Source organism: Bubalus bubalis, chromosome 22 (genome assembly GCF_019923935.1).
Source record: "Bubalus bubalis isolate 160015118507 breed Murrah chromosome 22, NDDB_SH_1, whole genome shotgun sequence".
NCBI lineage: Eukaryota > Metazoa > Chordata > Mammalia > Artiodactyla > Bovidae > Bubalus > Bubalus bubalis.
Genome location: NC_059178.1, coordinates 19401647 through 19427985, shown reverse-complemented (window position 1 = coordinate 19427985; position 26339 = coordinate 19401647). Strand labels below are relative to the sequence as shown.

General features: G+C 48.5%; 1 protein-coding gene across 2 annotated transcripts in view; it reads left to right on the top strand.

Moving 5' to 3' along the window:
• Nucleotides 1–3886: 3886 nt before the first annotated feature.
• The window catches only part of GNAL (G protein subunit alpha L), a 70506-nt gene continuing 48053 nt past the window's right edge, over nt 3887–26339 (top strand). Inside the window, exons 1-5 of one of the 2 annotated variants that reach the window (XM_006043022.4) lie at nt 23201–24114; nt 24672–24915; nt 25132–25204; nt 25874–25928; nt 26207–26326. In XM_006043022.4, coding sequence (XP_006043084.1) covers nt 24774–24915; nt 25132–25204; nt 25874–25928; nt 26207–26326 — 390 coding nt within the window. In that variant the 5' untranslated portion in view covers nt 23201–24114; nt 24672–24773. Of the gene's footprint in view, nt 5505–23200; nt 24115–24671; nt 24916–25131; nt 25205–25873; nt 25929–26206; nt 26327–26339 lie in introns of those variants that run through there. The other variant, XM_006043021.4, reaches the window with a different exon arrangement.

The following is a 26339-nucleotide window of genomic DNA, read 5'->3' as shown; positions in this document are numbered from 1 at the left end:
CTGGGAGAGAACGAATATCTGCTCCTCTAAGCTTCCTGGTCGCTTGTTACTACACCTACAGGAAATTGATATGCCATCACACACATTTTTCCTTCTTTTTATTATCAACCTATTTGCATCTGTATTTAAAGTTTTCTTATAAACAGCAAAAAGGTCAGTCTTTTTTTATCCTGAGATTCTTGCCTTTTCATTGGAAAGTTTAGGCTATTTACATTTAATTATAAAACAGCTTGGATTTAAGGCAGCCGTTTTGCTATTTGTTTTCCATTTGGTTCATCATTTGTTTCCTCTTCTTTCTTTGAGCTTACATGAAGTTTGGGGTTTTTGGTTTGTTTTGTTTTTGTTTTTGTTTTGCGATTTCAGTCTTATTTCCCTACTAGCTTTTTAGGTATCCCACTGTTTATTATTTTTCAGTGGTTTCTCTAGGGCTGCATTGTACAAAATGGTAGTCACTAGCCACCTGTGGCTATTAAATTTAAATTTTAAGCTAATTAGAATTAAGTGAGATTAAACCCAGTTCTTCAGAACAATATCCACATTCCAAGCATTCACTCCACGTTTCTGTCACTGAAGAAGATGCTGTTGGTGACCTATCACATGTATATGCATCACGACTACACTGCTTTATACACTGGAACTCTGGAGGGTGGTTCCTTCACCCAACCCTATCCTTTGCAACAGCTTCACATATTTCATCTGCATATATTATAAACTCACAATACACTGCAAGGAGATCAAATCCGTCAATCCTAAAGGAAATCAACCCTGAATATTTATTGGAAGGATTGATGCTCAGGCTCCAATACTTTGGCCACCTGATGCAAAGAGCAGACTCATTGGAAAAGACCTCAATAGTGGGAAAGATTGAGGGCAGGAGGAGAAGCGGGCAGCAGAAGATGAGATGGTTAGACAGCATCACCAAGTCAATGGATGTGAATTTGAGCAAACTTTGGAAGACAGTGAAAGACAGAGGAGCCTGGCATGCTGCAGTTCATGGGATCGCAGAGTCAAATACAATGTGACTTTTCAAGATATCAAATTATAAACTGGTGATTTTTTTCTGTATTCCAGCACTTCCACTGTGCTGTGTTGCTGTCTTTTAACCTCCATTATCTCTGATGAAAAGCCAATATTTTCTATACATGTGTTTCCATGTGTTATTTTCTATACATAAGGTCTCTTTTCTTTGGCTACTTTTATGATTCTCTCTTTATTTTGAGACTTCAACAGTTTGATCGTGTGTGCCCATGTGCATTTTTCTGTGTCATCCTGCATGTCATTGGAGAAGGAAATGGCAACCCACTCCAGTGCTCTTGCCTGGAGAATCCCAGGGATGGGGGAGACTGATGGGCTGCGGTCTCTGGGGTCGCACAGAGTCAGACACAACCGAAGTGACTTAGCAGCAGCAGTAGCAGCATCCTGCATGTGACTCACTGGGTTTCTTGGATTTATTAGTGAATATCTTTGATCAAATTTCAGAAATTTGAGGCCACTATTTCTTCAAATATTGTTTCTGCCTTGTTTTTTTTCCATTTTTTTCTAGGACTCTAATTACAATTATTTTAGATGAGATAATATTCATCAACAGGCCTCTGGGAATCTGCTCATTTCACCTCAATTGCTTCCTCCCACCTCACCTTGTAGATGAAATCATTTCTATACATCTGCTTTCTAAGTCTTCAAATTGTTCTTTCATGTTCAACCTGCTGTTATGTACATCCAATGAATTTTTTATGTTATTGCACTTTTCTGTTTTAGTATTTCCATTTGCTCCCCTTCAACAGTTTCAATTTCTCTGCTGAGATTCTTCATCAGTTCATTTCTCATGCCTACATCTTATTTGAAATCTTTGAGCATATTTGTAACATCACACAGATACACAGGACACGCCCGAAGACAACAAATTATCCAGCCTCGAAGGTCAATAGTGCAGAGGCTGGCAAATCCTGCATCATAGGAAGTTAGGGCTCCACTTTCGCTTTGAATGGCTATATTTTTATAAAATTTATCATTGCATTATTTAATGAATCCTCTCAGACTATATATCAGACTAATCAAACAGAGCCCCAACCTGGGGGAGAGGAAGCCAAATTGGTGCTACCTCTTTTCTACAATTTTACTAAAGTTTCCAATGGAATGGTGTTAAAATGTTTATTAAAATGTTTAATGTTTATTAAAACATTAATAAAGTGCCACATTCATCAATTAAACATATATCCATACAAAGACATTAGACACACCCTTTCACTACATCCTAACCATTTGTTCTTAGGAAGTTCACAGGAAGACAAATTAAAAATGGAAAAATCCTGTCTGCAGCAGTGAAGATTACACAAGATTACATACAACCTGCTGTGATGTTACTTTTACTTGGACTCCCCTCATGGTTTCTATTTTCAGATTCATAATCAATCTTTGACATTAGAAATTGTTCATATATATAACCCAATGATTTTAAATCACTTTAAAAACCTTAAACTTTACTAGCAGTTATATATAAATATTAAACATTTTATTCTAATTTATTCTATGCATAGATCACATAATCAAATTTTTCTAATTGCTGTTGAGGTGTGGGTAAGTCATTGTGGCTTACGCATCATTTAACATGAACTTTATACTCACTAGAACAGCCTGTCTTATGACCTGTCAAACATGCATTGTCATCTGCTTGAACCACTGAAGACAAGAAGGTATTTAAAATCAAAATGGAGTAGCTCTGGTTCAGGAAAATGGAGCTGGGTGGCCACTGTGGATGTGGTTCCAGACACGTTTTTGGATCATTGAGAAACCTGAATTTTCTGAATTGTGTCAGACTCAAGGACACCACCAGCCTTTCTCAAAACAGTAGCTGCCGGTCACTGCCAGTTTCAACCTTCTGGTCTAAAGGTCTCCCCTTATAACTACGCAACCATTTCAGACCCTGACCAATCTGGTTTAGCAAACACCTTACTTCTTACCTTGTGCCTCAGCTGGTAAAGAATCTGCCTGCAATGCGGGAGACTTGGGTTCGATCCTTGGGTTGGGAAGATCCCCTGGAGAAGGGAAAGGTTACCCACTCCAGTATTCTGGCCTGGAGAATTCCATGGACTGTATAGTCTATGGGGTCGCAAAGAGTCAGACATGACTGAGCAACTTTCACTTTCACTTTTCACTTTCACTTACTTCTTACCAAATCCAGTTATCATTCTTGACACACAACCTATGTAATTGTGCGGGTTTTGTGTATGGATGTGAGAGTTGGACTATAAAGAAAGTTGAGCACCGAAGAATTGATGCTTTTGAACTATGGTGTTGGAGAAGACTCTTGAGAGTCCCTTGGACTTCAAGGAGATCCAACCAGTCCATCCTAAAGGAGATCAGTCCTGGGTGTTCATTGGTAGGACTGATGTTGAAGCTGAAGCTCCAATACTTTGGCTACCTGATGAGAAGAGCTGACTCATTTGAAAATACCCTGATGCTAGGAAAGATTGAGGGCAAGAGGAGAAGGGGATGACAGAGGATGAGATGGTTGGATGGCATCACCGACTCGATGGACATGGGTTTGGGTGAACTTCGGGAGTTGGTTATGGACAGGGAGGCCTGGCGTGCTACGGTTCATGGGGTCACAGAGAGACGGACACGACTGAGCTCCTGAATTTAACTGAACTGTCATTATTAGCTGCCCTCAGTTTGCAGCCCAGAGGAATACAATTCAAGTGCCCAGGCCTGTGTGGCATTAAACAGCCCAATTTGCTCTGTTAACAGGGATTCCTATTAGATATATTTACCTATCAATTATAACATCCCATGCCACTTTGATAAAAATTAGACTGTGTGTTATAGCAGGGTTCTTAAAAGCTCTGTCAAAATTTTCACATGTTGCAGAAGTCCTATAAGATGATGGACGTTATGTGAGAAATTAGGAGAAAATGGGGATCTTTCATGGACCTGAGGCGTGGAGAGAAGGCACGGGGTCTGGAAGTGCCTGGCTCCTCTCTGCACTACTTTGCAGATTAAAAATCGGATGCAGTATGCAATTCTGTATTCTTTTAGCAAATATAAACAGTACATGACAATCGTTGTTGTTGGCAATTAGGTACCTGCTTTCAGTTTTTTACTAAGTGTAGAACTTGTTGAAAATAATGTCAAGATGGAAAGTGTAATAGTTTGAGGTGGGGGTCGAGAGTGTGCGGAGGTGTGTACACTGGCGTGTATGGGCAGCAGGAAGGTGAAGGAGTGCGCAGGTGTAACACCCAGGGGTGAAGGAAAGTTACAGGGCTCAAAATAGCCTAGAGTTAAAACTCCCCTCCAGGTCCTCCCCACCATTCTATGCAAAACAAAGAACTCTCTCACCCGAAGGAAAAAAAATGGACATTAAGGTTGACTGACCAGCTCCCAGCCGGTCCCAGCCTCTGGCCGATCTCCAGAGTTCCTTGCCCCAGCTGTTTAAGAGGTAACTACTCCGAACAACCTTGGAGAACAGGCCCCCTTAAGATAGTAGATTTCTACATATAAGCCTATATATACTTACTCTTTTCTTGGGTTAGTGCAGCAGCTCACTAATCTGACTGCTGCCCCTTCTCGCCTCGTTAAGGGTGATCTGTTCCTGTAAAGTGCCTGTCTCCTTCTATTTCCGAACCTCGCTTTCTCTAACTCCCTTACCCTACACGGGGAACTCAAGCTCTCAACGCTGGCATCCCACCCGGTTAGCCGGCTTTGCGTTCCTACTGCCTACTGCCAGAGATGAAACCCACGGAGAAGTTCTAAGGAAGGCAATGGCAGCTCTGGCCGATGGCGTCACCACCACGGCCAGGGTGGCATTGTTTGTAGCTTCGCGCCGGGCTGGGGCAGCAGTATCTACGGTAAGGAGGCCTGGCTAGGAGGCAGTACTTACGATAACGGGCGTGGTGGGGTGGGGGACTCGCCGGCGGTGGTATTTACGTTAGGAGCGCCGGGCCGGAAGCAGTAAATACCGTAACGGGGTAAGGGTAGGTGGCGGTACTTACGGTAACCGGGGCCGGGCTCGCGGCAGCCGGTCAGGCCAGAGGTCCTCTTTGTCAGGTGATCTCCGGCCAAAGAGGTAGCCAGCCCCTGAACCAGCGGCAAAGGCGGAATGGCCCTGGGGGACGGTGAGGGGCCGGGGCCCCGGCTCACCTGTGCGCCCCAGCCTGCTGGCCGCAGCGCCACTCCGGGTCCGCTCGCAGTCCCCTCCCGCCCCTCGGCGGGGGCTAGGGCGTGAGCCCCGAGGCCCGCGCCCCGCGCCCAGATGGGGCTATGCCACAGCCTCCGGCCGCTGCTCTTCGGGGACCCGGAGCCGCCCGTGGAGGGCGCGCGGTCCGACTTGAACCCGATGCCGGACTTAGACCTGGCCCCTGTCCGGACTCCGGCGCAGGAGAGGCGGCGGCGCACGGACCGGCAGCGCGCGGAGGAGCGCGAGGCCAGGCGGGTCAGCAAGAGCATCGACCGCCGACTCCGTGAGCAGAGGCGCGACCTGCGGCGGACGCACCGGCTGCTGCTGCTCGGTGGGTGCGGGGCGCTGAGCTGGGGGCGCACGGGGGGCGCGGAGAACTGGGCGCGGAGAGCAGGGCGCAAGGGGCGCACGGGAGGCGCGGGACACCGGGCGCTAGGCGGCGCACACGCGGCGTGGGGCGCGCGCGGGCCGGGTGGATTCGGTCTCGGGTCCTGAGCAGCTCTGACCGGCTAGCGTCCACCTGAGTGGGCCGCGAACGAGCTGCCCGGTGACTCTGCTCTTTTCCACACCTCGTCCTCCGGCCCGTGGCTCACGTGTTACTGACTGAGGGGCCGGCCCGGGGATCTCGCGCCCACTCGTTTCATCCCCACTGCGTGCCCCCGCGCGGGGCCTGGAGCATCTCACCTCCTCTGCTGCGGCAGCTGTTCCAAGCGCGCCTAGGAAAGCAGGTGCCGGAGGCCTCTACCGCGGGGTCGTCTTAGGGGGGCGGCGGGGGCGGGTGGCGGTGTGGCTTGTCCGCTTCTGAGAAATAATTTTACAGCCCGGAATACGGCCCCTCTGCCTCACTGAGTCGGCTTCAACCCTGGTGTCCTCAGAATCCCGCTCCTCCTTCAGATTCGTCCTCTGTGGCCCCTGCGCACAGAGAAGAGAACGCGACGCCGCCGGCGCAAAGGTGCAGAGCGCGGGGCCTGCGGGCGCTTGCAGCCGAAGCTGTGGCGAGCGGAACAGCCTTTACGGCGAACAACCCGGGGACGTGCGCTGTGACTCAAAGCCTGGGTCCCTGATGCTATTAATGCTTGTGCCTTTTAAAGTTTAGGGAGAAAAAAAGTAAGACGTGGGCTTCTGACCCCCATTTTGTGAGCTCTAAAGAAGAATAATTGTTCTCTGCCCAGCGGCACACAAAGAACCCAGCCTACGATGGAGGAAGATCCTGCTTACAAATGAAAGGAGACTTTTCTTTAAGGACATCTAAGTCTTCGGTTTGGAACGGCTCACCATTGCAATAATGAACAAGTAAAATGGCACAAACCTAGCTGCTGTCTCCAGTGAAATATCTGAATTCGAATATAAAGGGAAACGTTTTAGGAGAATCAAAGAGCAAAAAATACAGAAGGGATCAGGTTACCTGAAAAGGGAAGAGGAGGCATCAGAAGCAGAGTTCTCATGTACAGTGCTGACTTCCCCACAGGACAGAGCAATGTTGCCAGAGGTCTGAAAATACTGAACGGTGATCCTAGACGCTTGACCTCATTAAACCACTGTGGGTATATGCATATGTCTGTGTGTGTGTGTACCTGTGTCTATGTGAGGGGAAAATAGATTTTCAGATACATAATTGCTCAAAGGATATCCCCACCCACATATTTTTCCGGAAAGAAATCACTCAGAAATTACTCCAGCTAAATTTCTTTTCATGCACCAAATTAACTCAAAAAGGAGAGAATTGTGGTCTCAAGAAATAAGAGAAAACCAAATAAGGTCCAGAGTTCTGGCAACTTAATGTTTTAATGTGATTATGCAGCCAAACAGAAACATTTAAAAGGATACGTGAAGCAAAAGATGCTCCATATAGAGAAAAAATTTAAATGCAGGTCCAGCGTTGCCCATCTTGAATTTTCAGAAAGAGGGAAAATGTTTCATTTTCACCTGAAACCTCCTTATTGTTAACCATTGGCTCATATCTATAAAGGGCTTCCCAAGTGGCGCTAGTAGTAAAGAACCTGCCTGCCAATGCAGAAGTCAGAAGAGATGCAGGTTCAATCCCTGGGTCAGGAAGATCCCCTGGAGGAAGGGTATGGCAACTCACTCCAGTGTTCTAGCCTGGAGAATCCTGTGGACAGAGGAGCCTGAGAGGCTACAGTCCATGGGGTCTCAAAGAGTCAGACATGACTGAGCAACTGAGCACACACATATTAATAAAGCACAATCTCCATGCCTGATTCGGCCCATGAGCCACTGCCAACAAAAACACAGTTGACAAGACTGGGTGTGGGGTCAAAAAACGTCATCTGTCTGAACACCCAGCACACCCAGCAATCGAAGCTGAGTCCCCACCCTTCAAGTGTACCTTTCAGCTGCTGAACTCATAGTCATGACATAGTTATTGTTGTTTGGTTGCTCAGTCATGTCCGACTCTTTGCAACCACGTGGACTGTAGCACACCAGGTCTCCCTGCCTCTCACTATAGTCGATGTCCCACAACATAGTAGGCGCCACTTGACATTCTGATTGGAAAAGTATTCATTTGATGTTATCCATTTTCCAGATACCATTCAAATTAAAAATGGACAACTATGAGTAGGATTCGTGTTTTCTGCCTCCTTCAATTATCTCCTGCTATTTTCCTGTGTGTATGGTCTTTCTCCACCAGCAATACATCTTTCTAGAAGGAGGCCATCTCTGTGGGACATTTACTGTCATCGCCTTGTACTTGGCTGTTGGGATAAACCAGAACTCTGGCTTGACCCCCATCCATGTCTAGTTCCTCTAAAAGGGAGTACTTGGTGAAATCACAGGAAAACAATGTTCTCCAGTGGGGGTGGGGGGTGGGGGGTGGGGGTTGATCACTTTTTTTTTTTGATAAATACAGTGACCCTGCTTCCCAGGTGGCATTAGTGGTAAAGAACCCACCTGCCAGTGCAGGAGACATAAGAGCACAGGTTCCATCCCTGGGTCAGGAAGATCCCCTGGAGGAGGGCATGGCAACCCACTCCAGTATTCTTGCCTGAAGAATCCCATGGACAGAGGAGTCTGGTGGGCTACAGTCCATGGGGTCACAAAGAGTCAGACAGGACTGAAGCGGCTTAGCACACACACACACACACACACACACACACAGTGACCAAGATAGCGGTTGGTTCTTGAGTCGTGCAGTGGACGTGAGCTGGGTGGATGCTCAGGACACCTTCTCAGTGTGCTGCCTTGTCCCGCCCCGGCCCACTGGAGCCCCGTGGGCTTTGTCATCAGGAGAAATTCCAGATGCTCTGGCTGTGCCTCGCTTTTCCAGACCCACACGCTCACAGCATGTCCTTACAGCCTGGAGGGGCTGCAGTCACAGCCCTGTCTCAGTCTCTTGTATAAACCATCACCCATAACCTCAGACACAGAGGTCCACATTTCCATAGGTGAAGCAAGACTCAGGCAGCAGGTGTGGCTGAGGGACGGCGCAGAAAGAACAAGCAGGGGGACTGTGGGCCTCCAGGGCAAGGGTGGATGGACCCTGAACCCACACCCCCAGTCAGAAGGAAGCACAGCCCTGGAGGGCATGAGTTGGAATTAATCCACCATTTGATGTGGGGTCGCCTGTGTTCAGAAGGATGTCGGGCTGTGTTTCGGGACACTCACCTGCCCAGAGGTCAGCAGAGAGGTGTCCCCATGGTGTTGTGCGGAGACAAGAACACCAGCACCATCACCCCAGTCCGTGGGCACTGCATGTGCAGGACGGAGTGGGGCCTGGGAGAGGGAGACGGTGTGGAGGTCACCAAAACATCAAAGTACACTCGTTGAATAGATTTGTTTTAAAAGTGGACCAGGGGTTCTGGTTTTTTTTCCATTTTGAGGGGCTTGTCAGAGAATGGTGTATTAAGGTTGCACTTGGGGCAGATGCAGAGCAAAATGCCAGCACGTTTTCTACCATCAGAACTCACCTCTGCCCCCATGGTCCAGTCCCAAATCCCCAGCAACCTCTGTGGTGTCCCCCCAGGGGATGAGAGCAGTCTCTCTCATTTGGTTGTTAGAGATTTTCACATACGAGAAAATTCTGTGTGCTGGGAAAAATCAGCAAAGCCCCGAGGCGGGGAGGTGGCTATTTTCTGTCTGTCCTTCCCTCCCAGGCCAGGAAGGATGGTGATGTAATCCGTTCTCTCGGAAGCTCTGAAGTAACTGGTACTTTAGAGTCATTTCTTAATGTAAGCACATCCTGCACTCCAGCCAGCCATTGATTGGTGCCACCTGGCCTGAGAGGCAACGGAGACGCAGCTGCTCTGATGCACTAATGGAGGATGTGTATTCAATACTCAGACCCACTTCCCCTCTGGCAAGTGGTGTTTTCTCAGAAGAAACAGCTCCCCTTTGGGCTTAGGCACAATAATGAGCTTGGATGGGCTCATTATTGAAGGCCAGGGTCACTGGTCCCACTCGGCTGTGGCCTCGGTGTAGCATGATCTGGTAAGAGTGGAGCTGAGAGCATCCAGGGAGGTGGGCTTCAGCGATGCCACTGCGCCCCGGGGCGGGCCCCCTGCCCATTTATCTGTGACCTGAATTTCTGTGTGTCAGCCTGGGAGCAAACAGTACCCAATTCCATCAAGTGCAGCTGAGTGTTCACTTAGGAAAACAGAGGACAGGTTTCTATGGTGACCTCCATATCCTGCAAGTCAACCCACCACCCAAAGACCGTGGTCACAACCTGAGTCACACCATGGTCACTGCCATCAGGAATCCACAGGGGACTGGTTCCAGGGCCCTTCCAGACACCAAAACCTGAGGATGCCCAAGTCCTTTATATAAAATGGCCTTTCAGTCTGCCCCCAACATCTGTATTCAAAGACAGAGCCTTGAATAGGCTAATTAAAATAAGGTCTTCCCTGGTGGTGCAGTTGATGAGAATCCACATGCCAGTGCAGGGGACATGGGTTCCATCCCTGGTCTGGGAAGATTCCCCAAGCCTTGGGGCCACTAGGCCCATGTGCCACAACAACTGAGCCCATGGGATGCAGCTACGAAGCCGATGCAGCTAGAGCCTGCTCTCCGCTACAAAAGAAGCCACCACAATGCAAAGCCCATGCACCACAACAAAGAGCAGCCCCTGCTACTCTAGTAGCATCTAGAGAAAACCCCCGTAAATCAAAGAAGACCCAGCAAAGCCAAAAATAATAAGTAAAATGAGGTCGTTAGGGTGGACTCTGATCCAGCCTGATGGGTATCCTTATATATCCTACTATAAAGAAGAAATTTGGACACAGACATGACACAGGGATGACCATGTGAAGACACAGGGAGAAGCCGGTGGGTGTCTGCAAGCCAAGGAGAGAGAGGTCTCTAGAGGAACCAGCCCTGCCAGCACCTCCCTCTTGGACCTTCCAGCCTCTTGAACTTTGAGAAAATTCATTCCCGTTGTTTTTGATAAGAGACACTAACTTCCTTGTATTTCCTTCTGTTTCTGCTGTGAGGCTAAAGAGGACAGGGTAGCAAACTTTTCTTTTTTCTTAGGAGGTTACTTTGTTTTAGTATTTTTTTTTAATTGAGATACAGTTGACAGAAAACTTAGTTGTAGGTGTACAACAAAATGATTCGATATTTGTCTATATTGTGAAGTGATCACAATAAGTCTAGTTAACACCACCCATCACCACATATAGTTACCTAAAAAGTTGTGTGCAAAGAGGACTTTTAAGATCTTTCTTAGCGGCTTTCAAGTACACAGCACAGTGTTACTGACTGTAGTCACGTGCTGTGCACTGCCTCCTGGGACTTTGTTTCATAACTCAGGGTTTATACCCTTCATCTCCCCCCAATTTCTCAAGGCCCACTCCCCCCTGCCTGTGGGTGGACCTGCCACACCACACAGTCTGTGCCACCTGCTCGCAGGCCCCTTGGCTTCCCCCGCCCTCTACCCTGGAATCCTCTCCCCGACACCACTGAGTGTCCTGTTCACCCTCAGTTTCAAAGGTCGTCTCCAGTGTCACCTCTTCCAAGACTTTCCTGATCCCCTCTATCAGCAGAGTCCCCTCATTTTATATGTAATTCCCTTAGAATACTTTTTTACCTTCTATTTAGACATAAGTTTAGCTGAAATCCACCATCAGATTACATCCTACTAGAGTCACCAACGTTACACATCTTTTCACCTGCAGAACTGGCCATTCATATGTCTTCCTTAGAGATATGTCTGTTCAAATATTTTGTTCCTTTTTTAACTGGGTTGTCTTTCTGTTGTGTTGTAGTAGTAGCAACACAACAATTTAAGTAGTAGCCTCTTAATATTCCAGCTTCTGGAGCCTATCGTTCTTAACCGCAAATAACTGCGCCTGCGGTCCTAACCTGCGGGGCTCTCTGTTCAATAGAGAATAATGCCAAGTTTTGCCTCAGGTCGTTCCTGAGGCGGCCGCCAGGTGGCGCTGCGGCGCGAGAAACCTGATGGATGCGGGGCGGCCGCTTCCAAACCGTGGTCCTCACTGCCTGCCCTCCGGTAACAGGGAAACCGGCTGGATCTGAGCTCCCAGGTGTGAACGGTGATGCTGGGAGAGAGATGAAGGCGATGGATGGCCGACCATCGACCCAGCAGAGCTGGGCCCGGAGGCGGGAAACCCATTGACCGGGCTCTTACCTGCACACACCCGCGCACACCCCCACACAGCAGCATCCATCCTCCAGTGTTGGTGGATCCTCCAGCAGCCCCTCCTTGGTGCGGTCCCTTTTCTCTTCTGGAATAACTGCTCTGCGTGCCCGTGCGAGACTGTACATCCCCAGACAGGTCATGCACCTATCCTTTCTGCACGACTGCTCCTGTCCTCTCTGTCCCAGGCAGGGCATCCCACCTCCAGGTTGGCCTGTCATCAGTTCTCCACGTAAAACTGGCCTGGTCTCTGCCATGCTTCTAACAAGTATGACCTCTGGCTGGCCTGTGGATAAATAATCACCCCTAAGGGCAAAGAGTTGTACACGACTGAGCAACTGAACTGAACTGAAGAGAACCCACAACCCAACAGTGTGAGTCCTGTCTCCTTGGGCAGCACCCAGCATGGGGTCAGCACTGCCTAAGCACCTGGGGAGACAGATGATAAATTGCACACAAATGAAACCCAACAGAGAGGAAGAAAAGGAACCAAGAACTGAGAGGGTTCTCACTTCTCCATGACTGATAATGTTTCCCTTCTCCCCGCTTTATCTCTTTCTTATTGGCATCAGTTCAGTTCAGTCGCTCAGTCAGGTCTGACTCTTTGCAACCCCATGGACTGCAGCATGCCAGTTTTCCCTGTCCATCACCATCTCCTGGAGTTTACATAAATTCATGTCCATCAAGTTGGTGATGCCATCCATCTTATCCTCTGTGGTCCCCTTCTCCTCCTGCCTTCAATCTTTCCCAGCAGCAGGGTCTTTTCAAATGAGTCAGTTCTTCACATCAGGTGGACAAAGTATGGGAGTTTCAGCTTCAACATCAGTCCTTCCAATGAATATTCAGGACTGATTTCCTTTAGGATGGAATGGTTGGATCTCCTTGCACTCCAAGGGGCTCTCAAGAGTCTTCTCCAACACCACAGTTCAAAAGCATCAATTCTTCGGCACTCAGCTTTCTTTATAGTCCAATTCTCACATCCATACATGACTACTGGAAAAACCATAGCCTTGGCTAGACGGATGTTTGTTGGCAAAGTAGTGTCTCTGCTTTTTAATATGCTGCCTAGGTTTGTCATAACTTTCCTTCCAAGGAGTATGCGTCTTTTAATTTCATGGCTCCAGTCACCATCTGCAGTGATTTTGGAGCCCCAAAAAAGAAAGTCTGTCACTGTTTCCACTGTTTCCCCATCTATTAGCCATGAAGTGATGGATCCAGATGCCATGATCTTAGTTTTCTGAATGTTGAGCTTTAAGCCAACTTTTTCACTCTCCTCTTTCACTTTCATCAAGAGGCTCTTTAGTTCTTCATTGCTTTCTGCTGTGAGGGTGGTGTCACCTGCATATCTGAGGTTACTGATATTTCTCCCAGCAATCTTGATTCCAGCTTGGGCTTCATCCAGTCTAGCATTTCTCATGATGTACTCTGCATAGAAGTTAAATAAGCAGGGTAACAATATACAACCTTGACATACTCCTTTCCCTATTTGGAACCAGCCTGTTTTTCCATGCCCAGTTCTAACTGTTGCTTCCTGACCTGCATACAGATTTCTCAAGAGGCAGGTCAGGTGGTCTGGTATTCCCAACTCTTGAAGAATTTTCCACAGTTTGTTGTGATCCACACAGTCAAAGGCTTTGACATAGTCAATAAAGCAGAAATAGATGTTTTTCTGGAACTCTCTTGCTTTTTCAATGATCCAACAGATGTTCACAATTTGATCTCTAGTTCCTCTGCCTTTTCTAAATCCAGCTTGAACATGTGGAAGTTCACGGTTCATGTACTGTTGAAGCCTGGCTTGGAGAATTTTGAGCATTACTTTGCTAGTGTGTGAGATGAGTGCAATTGTGCGGTAGTTTGAGCATTCTTTGGCATTGCCTTTCTTTGGGATTGGAATGAAAACTGACCTTTTCCAGTCCTGTGGCCACTGCTGAGTTTTCCAAATTTGCTGGCATATTGAGTGCAGTACTTTCACAGCATCATCTTTCAGGATTTGAAATAGCTCAACAGGAATTCCATCACCTCCACTAGCCTTGTTCATAGTGATGCTTCCCAAGGTCCAGTTGACTTCGCATTCCAGGATGTTTGGCTCCAGGTGCATGATCATATCATTGTGATTATCTGGGTCATGAAGATCTTTTTTGTATAGTTCTTGTATGTAGTCTTGCCACCTCTTCTTAATATCTTCTGCTTCTGTAAGGTCCCTTCCATTTCTGTCCCTTATTGTGCCCATCTTTGCATGAAATGTTCCCTTGGTATCTCTAATTTTCTTGAAGAGATCTCTAGTCTTTCCCATTCTGTTGTTTTCCTCTATTTCCTTGCACTGATCACTGAGGAAGGCTTTCTTCTCCCTCCTTGCTATTCTTTGGAACTCTGCATTCAAATGGGTATATCTTTCCTTTTCTCCTTTGCCTTTCACTTCTCTTCTTTTCACAGCTATTGTAAGGCCTCCTCAGACAACCATTTTGCATTTTTGCATTTCTTTTTCTTCGGAATCGTCTTGATCCCTGCCTCCTGTTCAGTTCAGTTCAGTTCAGTCGCTCAGTCGGGTCCGACTCTTTATGACCCCATGAATTGCAGCACGCCAGGCCGCCCTGTCCATCACCAACTCCTGGAGTTCACTTAAACTCACATCCATTGAGTCGGTGATGCCGTCCAGCCATCTCATCCTCTGTCATTCCCTTCTCCTCCTGCCCCCAACCCCTCCCAACCTCAGAGTCTTTTCCAGTGAGTCAACTCTTCGCATGATGTGGCCAAAGTACTGGAGTTTCAGCTTTAGCATCATTCCTTCCAATGAACACCCAGGACTGATCTCCTTTAGAAGGGACTGGTTGGATCTCCTTGCAGTCCAAGGGACTCTCAAGAGTCTTCTCCAACACCACAGTTCAAAAGCATTAATTCTTCGGCACTCAGCTTTCTTCACAGTCCAACTCTCACATCCATACATAACCACTGGAAAAACCATAGCGTTGACTAGACAGACCTTTGTTGGCAAAGTAATGTCTCTGCTTTTCAATATACTATCTAGGTTGGTCATAACTTTCCTTCCAAGGAGTAAGCGTCTTTTAATTTCATGGCTGCAGTCACCACCTGCAGTGATTTTGGAACCCAACCTCTGTCCATAGTTCTTCAGGCACTCTTTCTATCAGATCTAATCCCTTGAATCTATTTCTCACCTCCACTGTATAATCATAAGGGATTTAATTTAGGTCATACCTGAATGGTCTAGTGGTTTTCCCTACTTTCTTCAACTTAAGTCTGAATTTGAAAATAAGGAGTTCATGATCTGAGCCACAGCTCCTGGTCTTGTTTTTGCTGACTATATAGAGTTTCTCCATCTTTGGCTACAAAGAATATAATCAATCTGATTTAAGTATCTGGTGATGTCCATGTGTACAGTCTTCTCTTGTGTTGTTGGAAGAGGGTGTTTGCTATGACCAGTGTGTTCCTTTGGCAAAACTCTATTAGCCTTTGTCCTGCTTCATTCTGTACTCCAATGCCAAATTTGCCTGTTACTCTATGTGTTTCTTGACTTTCTACTTTTGCATTCCAGTCCCCTATAATGAAAAGGACATCTTGGGGAGGGGGGGTGTTAGTTCTAGAAGGTCTTGTAGGTCTTCATAGAACTGTTCAACTTCAGCTTCTTCAGCATTACTGGTCAGGGCATAGACTTAGATTACTGTGATATTGAATGGTTTGCCTTGGAAACGAAGAGAGACCATTTCATCGTTTTTGAGATTGCATCCAAGTATGGCATTTCAGACTCTTTTGTTGACTATGATGGCTACTCCATTTCTTCTAAGGGATTCTTGCCCACAGCAGTAGATATGATGGTCATCTGAGTTAAATTAACCCATTCCAGTCCATTTTAGTTTGCTGATTCCTAAAACATTGATGTTCACTGTTGCCATCTCCTGTTTGACCACTTCCAATTTGCCTTGATTCATGAACCTAACATTCCAGGTTCCTATGCAATATTGCTCTTTACAGCATTGGACTTTACTTCCATCACCAGTCACACCCACAACTGGGTGTTGTTTTTGCTTTGGCTCTGTCTCTTATTGGCATGGACATGTGGTATTCCTATATTTATCAATGGCTTAGAATTCATGACTGACCTTAACTCTTTTGGTGCTGAAATCATCCCAGATTTGGTCAAAAGGGAGTGCCTTTGGTCTGGCTCTGTGTTCTCAGGGACCTGCCCCATCATTTGAAAGCATATTCCTATTTTCTGAGCTTCTCTAGTGGCTCAGTTGGTAAAGAATCCACCTGCAATGCCAGAGTTCTGGGTTCAGTCCCTGGATTGGGAAGATCCCCTGGGGAAGGGAAAAGCTACCCACTCCAGTATTCTGGACTGGAGAATTCCATAAACTGTATAGTCCTTGGGGACCCAAAGAGTCGGACACAGCTGAGGGACGTTCTTTTTTCATTTTCTGTGTAACCATATTCCAGGTTCATCTTGTGACTCCACTGCCGCCGCCTCAGAATCTGCCATTTCTCTGAGGAGTTCTGGCTCCTCTGGGTGGTGGGTGATGCTGAAGGCCAAGACTGGGCACTAGGTGCACTCACAGCTACTAGTGTGTCTAACACCTGGGTGTTTTCAGCAGACAGAACAAGAGAATGATGCATGTGTGTGCTATACATGTACACAGTCATACAACAGACACACATGTACATGCAGATAGTCACGGACAAACATATCTGACACTGTGAGCTCATTCCGATTGCTACAATTGCAGTCCATCCCACAGGTTTGCCTTGCCTTTGCCCACTCCATATTTGTGCTTTCTCTGTCTCTCTGAAAGTCCTGTTTCTCAGTAACCACCTCCACGCATGCCTCTGTCCTGTCAATCACGTATCTATGGGCTTGGGATCTGTCACTCAGAGTCTACCTCTTGAACATCGGTCTTGAATTGACCTGTTGTTTAAATTCATCAAACGGTTCCTACCTAATGACAAAATAAATAACAAATGACAACTACACACACTAGGCTCTTTCTCCCTGGTTCACAGTCTGCAAGCTTCAGGAAGAGCCCGTCCAACTTTCCTGGGAAAGGTCCATAGTTCCCACCTGTCACGGAGCAGGTTCAAGTTCTGTTGAACTTCATACACAAGTTGACATTCTATTACAAGAAAAACTGTTGCTTTAGACTCTGTAACTAAGCCAAATTCTAAAAGAAACCAGTTGCTAAGGCAACTGAGTGAAGAGTTAATGAATTCATCAGTCATTATATGCAGATTAACCTGCCTGTGTTCACAAGGAGATGGGCTTGTTTGATTTTTCCTTCCGGAAGAGAGAACGGTGCAAATTCTTTCCCCACTTGTCAGAGTTCCTTCTGAAAAGGGCTCAGGCTTTGGGATCAGACAGGGCTCCACCCCGGTCAGGCCCCTTGGGACCTTCAGACCACAGCCTTCTCTGCAAAGTGTGGATAATCTCGAAGCTGTTGAGATGATCTTATCAGATGAGCTGCTGGAAACAGAGCACCGTTCAGTGTCTTTTCTAAGAAAACGAAGGGTGACTTAGCACACATCCTCTAGGGGATCAAGTGACATTTTCCTTCACATTCATAACTGACCACACACATCCCTCAGTATCCCACTGTGATCTCCACAGAACCCTGAGGACTTGAATGCAAGTCTGCTCCTCTCTACTGGCCCACTAAACTGCTTGAGATCAGCGACAAGGAATTCATCCTTGTAACCTCAAGGTCACCTGAGTGTAGGGTTGGAAACCTGCTTTATGGTGAATGAGTGGTGTGCCTGGAGCCTCCTTCTGACTCTGGGCTCTGCGCCGCCACCTGCTGGTCAAAAACTATAACTGCAGGAGATGTTTGTAAGCAAGAACTGGCCCCCGTGTTAATTACAACATTCAGTTCAGTTCAGTCGCTCAGTGGTGTCTGACTCTTTGCAACCCTATGAACCGCAGCACGCCAGGCCTCCCTGTCCATCACCAACTCCTGGAGTCCACTCAAACCCATGTCCATTGAGTTGGTGATGCCATCCAACCATCTCATCCTCTCGTCCCCTTCTCCTCCTGCCCTCAATCTTTCCCAGCATCAGGGTCTTTTCAAATGAGTCAGCTCTTCCCATCAGGTGGCCAAAGTACTGGAGTTTCTGCTTCAGCATCAGTCCTTCCAATGAATATTCAGGACTGATTTCCTTTAGGATTGACTGGTTTGATCTTGCAGCCCAAGGGACTCTCAGAGTCTTCTCCAACACCACAGTTCAAAAGCATCAATTCTTCGGCACTCAGCTTTCCTTATAGTCCAACTCTCACATCCATACATGACTACTGGAAAAACCATAGCCTTGACTGGATGGACCTTTGTTGACAAAGTAATGTCTCTGCTTTTTAATATGCTGTCTAGGTTGGTCATAACTATCACAACATTAACTGCCTCAAAACAAACAGTGGAAACCACTGTCATGATGAAGATCCTGAGTGTGAATTTTTTTTCTTGTTTTTGTAGTTAAACATATAATTTACCATCTTAACATTTTTCAGTATACAATTCAGTGGTCTTATGTACATTCATGGGGTATCCCTGATGGCTCAGCAGTGTGCTTTGCTGTGGAAGAGAAATTATTTCCATAAATTCTACAATATTTGATTGCAGAGTGCTGTGTACAGAAAGGGAAAGGTGAAAATATTTCCCTACTTTTCTATTTAACAATGTTAAAAAAAAAAAAAAAGATGTTTAAAGTGTGTTGTGATTAGGTCATGGAGCAAGCTTTGCTGCTGAGAATGAAGATAATCCACACGGACCATTTCCACCGAGACCCTAAAGAAAAGAAAGAGAGAAAACAGCTGCAAAGTGCTAAAAGGCACGAGATAGCACAAGAGCCATGTCTGCCCCGGCCATTCAGCTGCCCCCACGCTGACCCCACCGAGTCTGTTTGCAAAACAGGCACAGCTTTTAGTTTCCTGGGTCCATATCACTGCGTTGAGTCAGGACTGCTGGCCTTTCTCACTCTTGCTTTGTTCCTCCTCTTTTAAATCTTTCAGTATTCCTGATCCTAATGTCTTAGAATGCAGTTTTAACCTTTAGTAACCTCTACAGTATAAAATGCTAGAAAGAAAGAAAGTGAAGTCACTCAGTCGTGTTTGACTCTTTGCAACCCCATGGACTGTAGCCCGCCAGGCTCCTCCATCCATGGGATTTTCCAGGCAAGAATACTGGAGTGAGTTGCCACTTCCTTCTCCAGGGGATCTTCCCAACCCAGGGATCGAACCCAGGTCTCCCACATTGCAGACAGACTGTCTACCATCTGAGCCACATCTGTAGTTAGTACATAAAGGAGGAGACTGCACCAGTTATCAGACATCACCATGTGTTTTCTCCAAAGATGGTAGTTCTAACATTTTATTCTGAGAAATTCTTTAAAACATCTGTATGGTACCACAGTCTTTCATCTACAGGGGTGTATGGTCAGGCCACTCAAGATAGATGTTCTCTTGCTCGCTGTACATCCCCTGCCCCACCAGGGTCTGCTTTTGCTGCTGCTTAGTCACTCCAGCCATGTGCAACTCTGTTCAACCCTAAGGACTGCAGCCTGCCAGGCTCCTCTGCCCATGGGATTCTCTAGGCAAGAATACTGGAGTGAGTCGCCACAACCTCCTCCAGAGGATCTTGCCAACCCAGGGATTAAACCCTGGTCTCCCACATTGCAGGCAGATTCTTTACCACTGAGTGAGCAGGGAAGTCCCATAAAATGCTAGACCAGTTATTAAAAAAAACATTGATTTTTTAAATTTAATTCAATATATCTGCTATCTTGTGCTCCACAGCATTCTGGTCACTTTTCAAATGAGCTCAGCATCTCCTGAATCCAGGCCTGAGGTGATGTGAGACAGTTCCTTTGAATTTTTTTCATCTTGTTGTTAATTAAATTTCTGTGGAGGGCCTCCTTATATAACGGAAAACGAATTTTGTTCCCATTGCTATCAGAGATTTAGGTCCAGCTAACCGGAGAAGGCAATGGCACCCCACTCCAGTACTCTTGCCTGGAAAATCCCATGGACGGAGGAACCTGGTAGGCTGCAGTCCATGGGGTTGCTGAGGGTCGGACACGACTGAGCGACTTGCCTTTCACTTTTCACTTTCATGCATTGGAGAAGGAAATGGCAACCCACTCCAGTGTTCTTGCCTGGAGAATCCCAGGGACGGAGGAGCCTGGTGGGCTGCCGTCTATGGGGTCGCACAGAGTTGGACACGACTGAAGTGACTTAGCAGCAGCAGCAGCAACCAGAGAATAGTTGTCAACTTTTGGACATCTGCCAGCTTCAATGGCGGGGGGAGGGGCTGAAACAAAAAACAAATTTCAAAATCGTTATTCAAAATTCACAAATTAAGTACAAAAGAAATTCAAATAATTCAACTTTCAAATGCACTCGGGGGCTTCCCTGGTAGCTCAGCTGGTAAAGAACCTTCCTGCAATGCAGGAGACTTGGGTTTGATCCCTGGGTTGGGAAGATCCCCTGCAGAAGGGAACAGCTACCCACTCCAGTATTCTTGCCTGGGGAATTCCATGAACAGAGGAGCCTGGCTACAGTCCATGGGGTCACAAAGAGTCTGATATGACTGAGCCACTTTCACTTTCACAAGACTCCTTGTCTCTTCACATCAACAAGAGCAGGAAAAACCACTTTGTTTCACATTTGCCCTTTCACCCTAAACTCCATGTCTTCCCAACCCTCCTCCTTGCCTGGGGCCTCCCCTCACCCCAGCATCCCCCCACCTGGCTGCCCCCTCAGCAGCCCTTCACATCCGCAGGTGGGCGTGCGCTGCAGCGAGGGTGGTGATGCTGCTGTGCTGCCGTTGCTTGGCAACAGATGCCGGCATCACCCGCTCCCAGCTGCTCCCAACAGCCGCTGCTGTGTTGCAGGTGAGCCAGCTGGGATCCGGATTCTGAGCCCAGGGTTCAAAGCTCAAAGGAGGACTGGTCGCCTAGACCAGACTAGGAAAAGGCCACATGACTGGTTTTTAAGTGTCTTCACCTCCTACCTGATAATTGACTGTGCAAAGATCACCTTGGTATTTCTCATCAAAAATGTTGCATTGCCGTGTAAACAAGTTGCTTTTATGTTTTGGACTGGTTCCCAGGTGGCTAGGTGGTAAAGAACATGCCTGCCAATGCAGGAGGTGCGGGTTCCATCCCTGGGTTGGGAAGATGCCCTGGAGAAGGAAATGGCAACCCACTCCGGTGTCCTTGCCTGGAGAATTCCATGGACAGAGGAGGCTGGTGAGCTACAATCCATGGGATAGCAAAAGAGTCGGGAGACGACTAAGTGACTACACAACAACAACAACAGCATTCTGTGGATGGACAGTGCAGATGCTGCAGCCAGGCTGCAAAGGTTTAGATCCCATACACACCTCTTATTCACCCTCTAGCATTCTATGAAACAACAGTCACAATAGTTCCTTTTAGGGTTATTGCAAATACTAAATAAATCACTCCATGGAAAGGATTTAGCTCAGTGCCAGCAATCACTGGATAAGTCATAGAAATGAGTTATTTTAATTCTAATTCCTAAATTTGAAAAAGTGAAAACTTTTGCTATATTTTTTAGGGTTACAGGTTCTTATTTCTCCCCTTTATCAGTTTCCCTGATGGCTCAGATGGAAAGAATTCGCCTGCAAAGCAGGAGACTTGGGTTCGATCCCGGGTTAGGAAGATCCCCTGGAGGAGGTCATGGCAACCCACTCCAGTATTCTTGCCTGGAGAATCCCCATGGACAGAGAAGCCTGGCGGGTTGCAGTCCATGGGGTCACAGAGTTGAACACGATTGAGCGACTAAGCACAGCAAGTTTCCATGGGATATGTTTTGTCCCCTTCTCTTCCAGCTAACAATTTTATAGACACCTTGAAAAAATAGACATATCCTTGAAAACATATCCACCTTGAAAAAATATAAGAAAAAATAGACATATCCCTTAAAACATCCCACCACACTCTGCTGTGTTTGTGCACCTGTTCTCACCTCTCACTGCCCCGCCTACCACCTTCCACGATATGTTGTGTATATTTACCAAAATAAGGTAAATATTTGTGTTAACACAAAGAGGGAGGCCTCAGAACACTGCTGAATAGTGTCCTTTCACAAGCTGAAAAGTCCTTTCACAGCTCATCCTGTGTCTTTGCTTCTGCCCTGACAGAAAGAAAGCTTCACTGCTTTTGTTTTTGAAAGAGTATTCCTATATGGATATGGTGCTAAACTGGACAGGTATCTTATGAATTTAAAATCTGATGGTGAAATTCCTTTCATAAGAACCTACACTTGGAGTGGAGTTATCTTTGGCTTTCGGGAATTCATTCATACATCCATCCAATGAAGACTCATGGGGCCTCTCCTTCCTTGGCCAGGCACTGAACCGGGCACAGCAAAGCAGGTGCTGAGGGCAGGCTCCGCCCTGGCCCTCATTGAGCCCAAGTCCAGTGGACTTTTGAAAAAGCAGTAAACAAACCATTACAGCAAGTCTCCCAGAGAGAGAAGCACACACGTGCCCACATTATGTCCTGGGGTGTTCACGCACAAGGGGCAGAAGGGGGACTGGGGCAGCTCCAGGAAGCATGGACATGAGTGCTCAAGCTGCACTGCTGCTGCTGCTGCTGCTAAGTCACTTCAGTCGTGTCCGACTCTGTGCGACCCCATAGACAGCAGCCCACCAGGCTCCCCCATCCCTGGGATTCTCCAGGCAAGAACACTGGAGTGGGTTGCCATTTCCTTTTCCAATGCATGAAAGTGAAAAGTGGAAGTGAAGTCGCGCAGTCATGTACGATTCTTTGCAACCCCATGGACTGCAGCCTACCAGGTTCCTCCGTCCATGGGATTTTCCAAGCAAGAGTACTGGAGTGGGCTGCCATTGCCTTCTCTGTCAAGCTGCACAGTTTACCCAAAAACAGTCTTGATGGACCATGGCTGGGGACTTGGGGGTGGTGGGGACAGTGATGTGGTCAGATCTGCATTGGCACTGTGGCAACTGTGCAGAGAGGCAGGAGTAAGTGAGCAGAAGGCCACTGCTGACATCCAGGCTGGACAGTGACCATGGCAATGGCAGATGGGGTGGAAAGAACAGGAGCGATGTTTAGGAAAGGCACCCAAAGGAACACAGTGACTGGGTTTGCAAGAAGGAAAAGGAGGGGATCAAACCATGTCCTGGTTCGGGAAATCAGGGACCTTATTCACAGAGACAGAGAGAGGAGCGGCTGGAGGTGTGGGTGGGCAAGGGAATGAGCTCAGATCTCGGTCCGGTCCGGTCCGTAGAACCGAAGATCCTGGGAGGCCCCGATGTGGAGGTGTGCTTGGGGCGCTGCGGACAGGAGGGGGCTGGGCTGGGGCTGAGGTGCCTGCTCCCGGTGGGGGGGGGGGGGGGAATTCAAGGACATGGTCGGGGGGAGGGGGAAGGAGTCTCCAGGAGAGTTAGAGAAGGTCAAGACCACAGTTCCTGGGGGAAGGCTGACCCCGGGGTCCACTGATGGCTCCGAGAGAGTATTTCAGTGAACAGTGGGTCAAAGCCCGACCGCAGGAGCTTAAGTGTGAACCGAGGTGGGGTGAACCGCCCGGGGCGGGGGGAGTCAGTACTAGGTTTTAACTCGGAGCCCGTGGGCAGCAAGACATGGTGGGGTGGAAGTATGGCCTAGAGGGCCGTCGGTGTCAAAACGTCAGACTGGACGGAGTTGACGGTGTTTGTCCGCTGGAAGGAAAGCGCTGTAGAGAAGGGAAGAAAGAGCGGGAAGCCGGGTGAGGCCCGCAGAGCGCTGGGCCCAGGAGGCCAGGCGTGGGGACCGCGAGGGAACGTCAGAGCTGGAGGGGGACTGGACAGCAGAGCCAACAGGAGCCCTGAGAGGAACTGGCGCGCGCTGCCAGGATCCCAAGCCTGGAGACGCACAGGGAGGTGATCCCCGGTTCCAGCAGCGAGGACGCCAAGCACGTCCAGTAGCGGGACGTCCAGCAGCGGGAGAGTGACCGGCTGGCACCCGCGCAACAGGTGGGAACGGGCAGCCGCCCTCACTGGTTCTGGCGGCGGAGCCAGGCTCGGGGCCACGGCGTCTTCCAGAAAAGTAGCCAAGCTGCTCAGAGCGCGCGGAGGAGAGCCGGGGGCGAGAGGCGGCGTGGGAGCGCTGGAACCGTCTAGAACGGGAACGAGGGGAGGCGGAGTGCCTGAGCCCGCCACGGACCCTCCCCCTGATAGAATATGCATGATCCAGCACGAGGCCTCGCCCGCCGCGAGCCGGAGGCGGTGCGGGATCGCGGGAGCGCACGCCCAGACCCAGAGCCGCTGGGGCTGCGAAGGAGCCGCGCGCGCCGCGTCCGGACCGCACGCGGGTGAGCCTCCGCGGTTCCCTTTGAGGGCGGCCGCCACCCTTCCAGATCCCAGGACCCCCTACCCCGCCGCCCTGAGTCGGCTCCTTTTCCCCGCCGCGAGGAGGCCTCAGGGGCTCGGAGCTGGGATGGGGCGCGGATGGCCAACAGGTGCCCACAGTCACTGGCGGGGACCCGGCGCGCACCGTCCCACCGCGCCTTGCTCGGCCGCCACCGGCGGGGCCCAGGCACCCGGCAGAGAGCCCATGCTCCGGTCCCCCTAGGCGTTCCCCAGCAGCTCATCGGGCGCGAGCAGCCGGGCGCGCGGAGAGGGGCGCGCGGGGCGCGGGGAGGGCCAGCGCCACCCGTCCGGCTCCGGAGGACCGGCTCTCTCCGCCTTGTCTCCGCTTACTGCTGTTTATCCAGCAGATCATTCTAAACAATTGTCTTTAAAAAGCAGTTGGCTCCGCGCGTCTTCTTTGCGTTCTCTGAGTTGGGAGCTCGCGGTGGGCACGGGGAGGGAGAAGAAACGCCTACTCTGGTCGGAAAACACCGAGAGACCGGAACGTCTCTTTCAACAGCGAGGAAGAGAGGCCGCCGCAGGGTCTACACACACCTACAGCTGTCTGCCGCCTTTTGTGCAAATTCCTAACCGTGCCTGAGGTCCACGCGAGCGGGCAGGCATGGGGTGTTTAGGCAACAGCAAGACGTCTGAAGACCAGGGCGTCGATGAAAAGGAGCGGCGCGAGGCCAACAAGAAGATCGAGAAGCAGTTGCAAAAGGAGCGGCTGGCTTACAAAGCGACTCACCGCCTACTGCTGCTGGGTAAGGCCGTGGGGTGCGCGGCGGCGCCTGGCCAGAGCGGAGCGCACGGCCTGCGGCTCATAGAGGGCCGGACTGCGAGGCCAGCGCCCCCGCCGACAGCGAGCGCGCGCCTGAAGACGCCCGCGCGCGGGCAGGACGCTTGTGCGTCTCTGGTGGCGGGAGAGATGGCCACGGTCTCCAGCCCCCGGTCACAGCGTTCTCTCTGTGTGTTTTCAGGGGCTGGTGAGTCTGGGAAAAGCACTATCGTCAAGCAAATGAGGATCCTGCACGTCAACGGATTTAATCCAGAGTAAGGAATGACCCATTCCGGGTTTGCTTCCCAACCACATGCAAACTTTGTCCCTTCTCTCCCGGCCTCCCCAAAAATGTTCTCTCTAAACAGTTAATTTGATCTTTGAGTCAGCCTTTAAGGACAGAAAATATAGACGCGAGTTGTTGAATTTGGCATATTTAAGCAAATCCTTCCTCTGGTGGTGCCTACATCAAAATATTTACTTAACAAAGTATGACTTATTAGATACTCGAGGTATTGATCTGTGTTATTACTATTGCTCTGATCTCACTTAATGTGTCAATATATACTTCTCCCTGTGTCTGCATCTATTTCAATTCAACATATGGATAGATTCAAATAAGATATGTTTGCAAGTGTAGCCCTGTATTTTTGGTAACAGTAGCCATGACCATTTTACCTTGTTATGTTTAACCTGTGTGGTTGTCTAGAGCTAGAGTCTGTGGTGCATCCCTTCAAATTTATTTAGAGTCCAAACCAGTAAAGGTAGGTATTTTTCTTGCCCAGATTGAAAAAAAAGAAACAACTTTTCACTATTGTCCTGGGGCTAATGTTGAAGTCTAGTGGTACTATGTTAGCCCCACTGCATCTGGGAATCTAAAGCTTCATTCAGCATTCAACCAGCTGTGCAGAAAGTTAATTAATAACCATTCTCTTTTCACACAGAGAGAAGAAACAGAAAATTCTGGACATCCGGAAAAACGTTAAGGATGCTATTGTGGTAAGGATTTTGTTTTGTTTTTGGACAAGCTGTGCAGCATGAGGGATCTTACTTCCCCTACCAGAGATTGAACCCATGCCTCCTGATTTGGGAGCATTGGTGCCTCAAATACTGGACCATCAGGGAAGTCCCAGGAATTTCCTAAATATTTGTTCAGTGAAAAGGTTGTGTCCTCTGCTCCCTCAAACAGTATACACAGAAATCACAGACTAGATTATCACACATGGAGCCGAAGTGGTGTATTTATCCATACATTCTTTTCCTTCATTCCACTGTAGACAATTGTGTCGGCAATGAGTACCATAATTCCCCCCGTTCCACTGGCCAACCCGGAAAACCAGTTTCGATCAGACTATATCAAGAGCATTGCCCCCATCACTGACTTTGAATATTCCCAGGTAAGTAAATCCT